Source organism: Scardinius erythrophthalmus (assembly GCF_964197995.2).
Source record: "Scardinius erythrophthalmus genome assembly, chromosome: 4".
NCBI classification, from domain to species: domain Eukaryota; kingdom Metazoa; phylum Chordata; class Actinopteri; order Cypriniformes; family Leuciscidae; genus Scardinius; species Scardinius erythrophthalmus.
The window spans coordinates 1,705,251-1,715,250 of record NC_138224.1 but is presented as its reverse complement, the minus strand read 5'-3'; the positions used below and the strand labels follow the sequence as shown (position 1 = coordinate 1,715,250).

The 10,000-nt window shown below is 34.2% G+C and overlaps 1 protein-coding gene across 2 annotated transcripts in view; it reads left to right on the top strand.

Moving 5' to 3' along the window:
• The window catches only part of mtpn (myotrophin), a 31,156-nt gene that overhangs the window by 14,014 nt on the left and 7,142 nt on the right, over positions 1–10,000 (top strand). For both annotated transcript variants that reach the window (XM_081364249.1, XM_081364250.1), the window contains exons 3-4: positions 2,213–2,326; positions 3,705–3,788. In XM_081364249.1, the coding sequence (XP_081220375.1) occupies positions 2,213–2,326; positions 3,705–3,788 (198 nt within the window). The remainder of the gene's footprint in view (positions 1–2,212; positions 2,327–3,704; positions 3,789–10,000) is intronic.

Genomic DNA, 10,000 nt, shown 5'->3' with positions numbered 1-10,000 from the left:
TCCAGTAAATAAAACACTCCAAAAACAGCTTCACATTATGAAACGCTTGAGTTCAAGCAAAAGACTCCTAAAGCATATTATGAAAATAATGTTTATTTTGATTTCTATATAAATATTTTATATTATTATTATTATTATTATTTTTATTTTCATATAATATAATAATACTGTTATGCATTGTATAATATGTGATAATTGTATAATAATAATTGTATATATTATTAAATATTATTATTATTAAATATTAACGAACTTAAAAATATAATTTATTGAATAATATAATATTTAATATTGTTATTTATAATGATTAAAGTATCCTAATATTTTATATAATTATTGTCATGCTCACATAATATAATATGTATTACTGGTTTATAATAGGTGATAATCATATAATAATTATTTATAATTTGTATAAAATTAACATTAAACATAATATGACTTAATAATGTAATATGTATTTAATAATGCATATTATTAAATAATAACATACTATTACATATATACTAATAATAATATGTTATTATAATATCAATATAAATTATATCGAGTAATATAATATTTAATATTAAACAGTATATTTCTTAGGAGTGTCCCCGACTATGGATTTTCATAGTCAAATCAGAATCGTCAAGTCTTGCCTATAGGCGACTAATAGTCGAATCATGTGTGTGGGGGTGGGGCTGGGGGCGGGGCTTTAACATTTCAAAGCCGCGATGTACAGAAAATCACACAAAGATATAGAAGAAAATGTATAAAAACATTTTGGATCAATAAAACTAAGAAATAACATAAATAACTCCAGAAAGGCCACACTGCAGACAGGATTTGCATTTCACATGCAAATCAAATTAAATCGGCTAAATTACCTGTGCAAGCAGGCTCTAAGTACAGCACAACATTGATGCATTTATTAGATATACCTTTCTAATAAATAAAAATAAAAAACGAAATAAATCAGAATCAAGTCACAAGATGAGGAGCAAATGTGTGCAAAATGCCTGAAGTGCAGGGGAACATATATATATATTCAAAACACAAGCCACAAATAGTTAGATTAGATAACCCTTACAGATCAATAAATAAAATAAAAATAAAGAAATTATTAAAATAACGATAGTAGCCAGAATTTTCAACTTTATCTTTTTAACTGCAGAAACAACAATAAATGCTAAACTGGAGTGGCAGTCGTTTTAGCTAATAATGTTCACAATCACAGCATCCAAAAATCAAATTAGAACCGGCTGAAAAGTTTTGAAATCACTTGTACCCGTATACCTGATCGAGAGAACAAATCCAGTCTTTCACTCTGTCTGTGTCCGCTGGAGTCTTTTGTGCGCGCGGATAAAATACATTCTAAAACACTTAACGTGAAAAACTTTTAACGACTTAATCTCCTAAAATAGTTAAATTAAAATATCAAATTATGTAAAGAAAACGCTTTACTATTGGAGGATGCGTTCATATTCTGGGTTGATCTGCTTATCTGCACATAGTATGTTTTCTTAATAAAGTGTGTACTGTGTGCATGCATTAAGCCACGTTAAAGTGCCTTTAAGCGTTTTAAAAGCTTTTTTCACGTTAAGCATTTTAGAATGTCCCGTGGAAAAACAACTTGTTAACGTTGGCCGGCAGAAGTGCGATCATGGTTTTCCTGATGCTAAATCCAGCCTTGGAGAATATCCTTCCTGAAGGTGTACGTTCACACTTTAGATTTTCTTATCCCAGACATCGTTAAAGATTTAAATCATTGCCGCCAAGACGCTCTCACGGATTAAAAGTGAAACTTAAATCTGTCACGGGGTGTTTGGATTTATTCACGCACGTTAAAAAATATTTATTAAAAGCTTCTTTCTTTGCACATTTTTATCATAATCATAATAGGCTGAATATTAATGTATTGACAGAAAACCGGTAGTTCTATGTGAAATCAGACATTCAGCGCTTCATATAGCCAAAGTGGCATGATCCTCGTTTCATCACACCTCTGCGAAGATTCGACTGTGAGATCGGTAGTCGAATCCGGCTCCTCCAATCGAAGCATCGAATCTTCGACTATTCGGGGTCACCCCTAATATTTCTAATGATTAAAGTATATAATATTCTCTTATTGTAATTGTGTATGTTTTAGAGTGGTGATATAGTAGTAATAGTGTTATTGTATGTATTGTATAGTGTACATATTGTAATAGTGTGTGTGTGTTGTGTGCAGGCGGAGGATGTGAACCGGACTCTGGAGGGAGGCCGAAAGCCTCTTCATTACGCTGCCGACTGCGGTCAGAACGAGATGCTCGAGTTTCTGCTGTCTAAAGGAGCCGATGTCAACGTAACTGTCCTTCCACACACACACACACACACACACACACACACACACACACACACACACACACACACCAGCTCAACTCTGTGTGTTTAGATCAATATCTGCTCTAGTATTTAAATGTTTAGCATGTGGACTCACAGGGGCTGATATTAGACACACACACACACACACACACACACACACACACACACACACACACACACACACACACACACACACACACACACACACACACACACACACACACACCTGATACCATCAACGCACAGGCAGACTTCTGCTAAATTAACATATTCAAATAGAAAACCGGTATTGTAATTTGTAATAATATCCTATTTGTATTCCAATGTTCCTGTTTATACTTTATTTGGTGAGCAGAAGAAATTAAATTAAATCAAAAATCCCCCCATACTTTTGAACGGTATTTTGAAATAAAACTCTTATGTTATAAATTACACTATGGCTGCACCGTTTGATCACATTTTAATTCCATAATACTTTTAATTCTGTATATACCATTGTTTTTTATTGTATATTACGCTCTCACACACTTTTTGATATTGGCAAGAACACAGACAGAGATTTGAACCAGTGTTATTTTAGTAATATTGTTTTTATGATTATTTTTTAATTATTATCATGAACTAAAACTATTGAAAACATTTGTGTTAATTGAAATAAAGCTGTAGTAAATAAATAAAAAAAATAAAAAAATAAATATTAGTTTATTTTATAATATAATGTAATGTAATATAATAATTTATAATAAAAAATAAATAAATATAAGTTGAAAAACGTATCTTTGGCAATTAACACAAGTTGTAGCACTAAAATAATCAACTGGAAATGAATAAAATTGAAAACTGAAATAAAAATAAATTAAATGTCAATATTTAAAAATAAAAAAAATGAATAAAATGACTAAATAAACTGAAAAAATTCAAGCTAATTCAAAATCTTAATATAAAACTAAAATAATCCTGATTCGATTTTATTTTTATGTTTTCATATTTGTTAGTTTTAGTCATTTTATTGTGTTTTTGTCATTTTTATTAGTTTTTTAATATATAAATAGTATAAATATATATAATAGTATAAATAGTATATAAATATAAATAGTTTTTATTAATTTTTATTTCAGTTTTGTCACATCAGGTCAAGCTAAAATAAATGAGAAATTCTCCTCCAGAACACGTCTCTCGATCGGTCCTCGCTCTCTGTCCCATCATGGTCTCTGGTGTACAGATAGAGACCGGTTTCCCTGAGAACGGGGGAAGATAAGAGACTCCTGAAGCCGGCTGATTACCCAGCATGCATCTCTCTCGGTCTGATTCGTAGAGATGGTGATTTTGTGGATAATTGTGGTGTTTTTTTCTTGCAGGCTCCGGATAAACACGGCATCACCCCGCTGCTGTCCGCCACTTACGAGGGTCACGTGACCTGCGTCAAGATTCTTCTAGAAAAGGTACTGACGCGTTCGAATCATCCCCGCGTGATATAATATGTAACAATAATGATATATATCATGTCATTGTTTGTTTTTCCCACTGGAAATTCAACAAAATATCATTAGAAAACAGCGTCACATTATAAGACACTTGAGTTCAAAACAAAAGACTCCTGAAATAAATAATTAAAATGATTATAATAATATATTTACATTAAGGTTCCATTGGTTGATGCATTAACTAACAATGAGAAATGCATTTGTTACAGTGTTTATTAACTTAATATAAACACGACTGTTCAAAATTCAGGTCAGGTCTATTAAATAATATTCACAGAAACAACTTTTGATTTTAATAATGTGTTAATAAATGTTAAAATTAACATAAACTAAGATTAATAAATGCTTAAAGTATTTTTATTGTTAGTTCATGCTAACTAATGGAACCTTATTGTAAAGTGTTAGCATTTATTTTGATTAATTTATTCAAATGATATTGTAATTTTTATATAAAAATTAGAGCTTATTATAAATGTTTAACATGCAATGTAACTTAGTAATGTAATATATAAAAAGGTAAGTTTAAACTCAAGTCAGATTGGATTAGACATTTAATATAAACATATCAGTTGAAATTCATATTAATGCAACAAGTGTTTTAATGTAGAAACGAATTAAATTCCACTGCATTTATACACAATGTTTGTTATATCCTCCTTATTCCTGACGAGCTTACAGCGTTTTGAATTACACTTCCGGTTTGGGGAACTTCCATTCAAAAAGGCTGAAGCGAATCATTTCCAATCATAAGGTTGCCCTACAAATAAAGCTGATCCTTAAATTTTCCTTCATGATTTATTTTCAGACATCATGAGAATAACGTTACACTTGGTATTTTAACGTGAAATGTTATAACAAGAATATCTACGGCAAGAGCTCTTTTCAGTCGCTGCTTCTTTCCCTCGTGATTATTTTCTTTTTTCCCGTTGCAATCCGCTGTAAAAGTATGAAAAAGCACTACATATCCTGCACATCTGTGGTCTGTTCTCCCGAATTTAATTTACAATATATTCCATTAATAATTCACTGGAATGCACAAAGAATCTCTCGTCATTCTCCTCAAATCCTCACGTCTCTTTCCAGGTTTGTTTTCACAGGTAAATGCAATTTATAATCAGTCAATATGACGGAAATCACTTTGAAATAGTATCACGAAATGCTGAAGTTAATGAACATTTTTGATTAAGGCAACATAAGTTACATAATACAGATATGTATATATATATATATATATATATATATATATATATATATATTACTACAGTAATATCTAACCAAAGACTCCTGGGGTTATTTGGTCTGTTGAAAGTAACTTGTTGATGCTTTTACACTTTTAAATTTCCTTTTAATGTTCAATGGTTGAAGGGTGAGTAGATTTATGTCATCTCGTTATGACACTTTTTAACATATTGCGTTCATAGAGCGTTTCACTGATTGTTTACAGTTTAACAGAAGTTACACCCATAATTCACGCAAAGCGTCATTGGGTGCAGGAATAAAGTGGATAGCAATAATGGTTTTACACATACATTAATGCGATATATCACGATAATGATCATGCACAATATTGTTATCGTGTGCACTTAAAAATACTCTGAATAACAGCAGAAATGCAGCCGTAACGCCGTAAACAAAGAAAGCAGCGGCCAGGGTTTGTGAATCTGAAGAAAAAAAAATTTAAGGCCCTGGAATTTTTTTTTTTAAATAAACGTACATAAACACACACAGATACAGGTCCTTGAAAGTGCTTGAATTCATTTTGTGCAAGAAGTTTTCTGGAAAAAAGTCCATATTATTCCCTCTGGTCCGCTAATGTGTTTTTTCACCAACACTTCGTGGCCTGTTTACACTAGCCATACTAGCGCATTTAAAGGGTTAGTTCACCCAAAAATGTAAACTCTGTCAGTAATTACTCGCCCTCATGTTGTTCAAACCCCGTAAGACTCTCGTTCATCTTCACAACACAAATTAAGATATTTTTGATTAAATCTGAGAGCTGTCACTCCTCCATAGGCTGCTAGGTAATCGATATCTGCCATCCCAGAAAAGTTAGTAAAGACATCGTTAAAATAGTCAGAGTGACTACAGTGGCTCAACCTTAAGTTTATCGAGCGACGAGAATACTTTTTGTGCGCAAAAATAACAACTTTATTCAACTATTGATTTTCTTTCATCAAAAATATCTTAATTTGTGTTCTGAAGATAAACGAGAGTCTTACAGGGTTGGAACAACATGAGCGCGAGTAATTACTGACAGAGTTTTCATTTTTGGGGTGAACTAACCCTTTAATTGTTTCCCACGTGAGTGTTGTACCATGGCGTTCATGCGCGCACAAAACCACTACGATGGTACCTTTTTTATTGAACACAACAAATGTGTCCCCACATTAAGTCCTTGAGTTTGAGGGAATTGGACCTGGAAAGTCCTTGAAAGGTCCTTGAATGTGAAGTTAACCGAGGTGTGGGAACCCTGAGCTGCGCGAATGTCTGTTTCTGAACTGTATTTAACTGTACCAGCCATTAAGATTTTGTGTTTGCAATGGTGTTGATTGAAAATGTTCTGGTTCTTTATTATTATTATTCGGTAATGCTTTACAATAAGGCTCTATTAGTTAGGGGCCCTTTCACATCTACCTTGTTTGGTCCAGATTTTCGGACTTTTCAGTTTGATCCGAATCAAAATCACAGGTGTGAACCCTCTCCCAGACCACGGTCCGGATCAGACAGATGAAATTTGGTCAGACCAAAAGAGGTAGTCTCGGTCCAGATCAAACTGAACAAAGGTTTGGTTCATTTCTAGTGTGAATGCATTTTCTGTATGGTTCGGCTTTCAGAACATTTACAGTTCCAGATATTCCCGCAGGATTGCTCGAGTCTTCTCCTCCTTTCCTGCCGGCGACCATAAAATGTTCGCACAACGAGGACGTTCATGTGGCGAATGTGAACTATAGCTGGTGCTGCAGGGAGTAATGCTGTAATAATAACAGTATAGTGGGAATGATATGCGTCTGTTCATTCGTCTTGTCAAAGTTACCCGGCGCATTGACAACACGCTGACGTCAGACACACGTCTGTTTACAAACCAATCAATGTCAAAATCATTCCAGGAGATCCCTATCGCTGCATCTGAATAAACAGAAGATTGAAACTTTGATTAAACATGACTTATAAACACACGACTGCCTTATTCTGTGCAAGAAGCACATCATCTCACAGAAGGAGGAGCTCAGCTGTCGTTATGAAGTGAGTTTGGAGTAAATGCATGTTATTAAATGTTGTCTTTTGTTGGACAAGAGGTTCATAAATGATTCTGGTGTTTGGAAAGATGTTTGACGCGTGTTGCTTTTACAAATGCACGTTGACTCAAACTCACAGTGGTTTCAGAGTGAGCAGCGTTTCATGAGCCGTACGTCACTGACAAGCTGCACATAACTAATAATCACAGCCTTTGGGATTTGAAAATCGCGATAAGCCAAATTGATTTAAGTGCGATTACATGTAAATTGCGATTAATCGTGCAGCGCTAATCTGCACACAAGTAAACTCTTGTTCTTCTTGACTTCGTGACACGCTGTGCTCCGCATGTTCACTCTTCACCATATTCACACATGTAAATGGCCACGCTGATGTGTCTGGCTCAGTATAACTGCTCATAATCTCTGCTGGCTGGCACATTTCTACTGTTGTGTCGTGGCGTCCAGCTCTGGTGAGAGAAAGAGCTTTTGTTTGTGGATTTACAGCTGAAAGCGTCTGAACGGAGGCTGTAAACAGTGGCATCCGCAGGGTCACACGGGGTTATATAACGCAGTTATGTCAGGCTGCACAGCACTGCACATTCTTTAGTGAGAGATTACACAACACACACACACACACACACACACACATGTGCGCTGGTGTCCCACAGGGGCCCGTCCCGCTGATCCGAGGGCCCTTCATCTCCTCAGACTCTCAATGTGTTTCTGTTGGAGCTGATCAGGCACTTTTGGCTGTTGCTCTGGAATTTTTCAGGCTTGAATCCCCATTGGATCACTCGATGAGTGCAGTTGTTCTGAAACAAGTTGGGATGTAAAAAAAAAAAAGAGCTATTCTGCCCTTTTACAAAGTCTTGTTGTTTTCAGGCTCTACTAGAACAGGTTTTCCTGCTTGAATGTTGATTATTCTCCTCACATTCTCCATTGTTGCGGCTCCTCTCTTCCCAGTCTGTCAGTAACGCTCTGTTTACTTCCTGTCTCTATGAAGCCCCTCCTTCTGAAAAGCACACTGTGCTCTGATTGGTCGGCTGGAGCAGTGTGTTGTGATTGGCCGAGTGCTTCGAGTGTGTTTGGGAAATGTCCCGCCCCTTTCCATAACCGCCAGTTTGACACACTACTAACTAACTCAACCAGGCCCCGCCCCTTTATTCTGCGCATTAATTATTATAATGAGGAATATTGTGACGTGTTCGTTCCCGGAAGAAACTCAAGATACAATGGAGGCGTTTCAGGGAGTTCAGGAACAGTGCTCATAATAAATTATTTTCTGCGTTGATTACAAATGGTTCCACAAAGCAACTCTCAGTTTTCAGTCAAAATAAACGCTGATGGTTTTTAATTCCTCCGTTCACAGTTTTATAGTTTTCCAAACATTTCTCCATTCTTACAAAGTAACTTTTTAAAAATCCCTTTTTTCTCTCTCCATTTCTTGTACATTATTTATATATTTCATATGACAATAGAAAATGTATAAAAGCATTAGAAGCTTAGCTATTTGGTAACACTTTACAATAAGGTTATTTCTACATGAAAACTACTTATTCTTAATGTTGCATCAATAACTAATAGGACCTTAAGTGATACCCTATAATTATGTATTTAAATTGATCTTAATATTCAATATTCTCATGAGTTAAGTCATTATTGTTTAATTCTCAAATAAAGTTCTTCACTATTTTCCATTAATTTCGTTCGTTTTATACATTTTTTTTTATCTGTTATTGGTCACATTTTCTTGGTCGTTAATGATTGTGGATGTAAAACTGCGGCTTTTCTTCTGAATTTCCCCCTCAAAGCATTGTGGGTGTTTGGTTCACAGCACAGAATGATGCAATTCACACCCAAGACTACAGTGTGAATCTGAAGAACTCGAGTAAACGAGTAACAAACACACACTTTCCCTAAATAACTCAATCCAACTCTATATATTTGAAGATGGATTGTGGATTAAATGTATAAAGATGTTTGTGGACGTGAGATCCGTATAAATGTGTTCTGGATCTAGTCTCATATTTTGTTAGATTGCAATATTTCTACTTGTGGTATTTCCTACTAACGCAAGGTTGTATTTGACTCGGTGGGCGTGGCCTTAGACGCAACGTGCCCAGTGCATTATGGGTGTTGAAGTTTTCCTATGTATTTGGTGAAAGGCCTTTTTCTCTGACTTTAAAACATTTTGGCAGCCATGTTTTATTGAAAGCTCGTTTTACCAGCAGTGATGTCCATCTTTAAGTATCATATATAGTTTCTATTTTAAATTTGAATAACTCCGTTATGGTAAAACAGCATGAGAAGTTAGCATGGCGTTTTCTCTTGCTATCTCTGTATTGACCTCCATCACGTATCCACACTAATGATCATAAACGAGACGAGACGCCTCATGGCTGAAACGCATGAATGAGAGAGAGAAGAGCACTTCCTCTTTTTTCTGTCGTCAAATGGGAAGTTAAACTTCCATAATTACCAGTTAACTTCAGATATTTACATTATAAACGTTATTTTAAACACCTTTTATCTAGCTATCAGGATCACGATATCATTTTAGTTCTTTAAGGGACAATATTCTATATTTAGTTACATGTTTAGTAATTTCATTATGTGCCAATATCATTTATAGTCCTATTTAGGTTTAATTTATTTTTATTCCAAATTAATTGGCTTTTATTTTAGTATCTTTATTTCTCATGTTCATTTTAGTTTAAATTTTAGTCATTTCATTAGTCATTTTTTTTGTAATTCTGTTCATTTTTAGTACTTTTTTCATTTTATTTTTATATTGCTATTTGTTTAATATATTTTTATTTCAGTTTTGGTTTTTATTTATTTAACATCTCCACTTTTCGTTTAGTTTAAGTTTTTCAACTAATATTTTGTGCTTTAAACTGTTTAAAAACATTTCTCTTAATTGAAATATTTTAG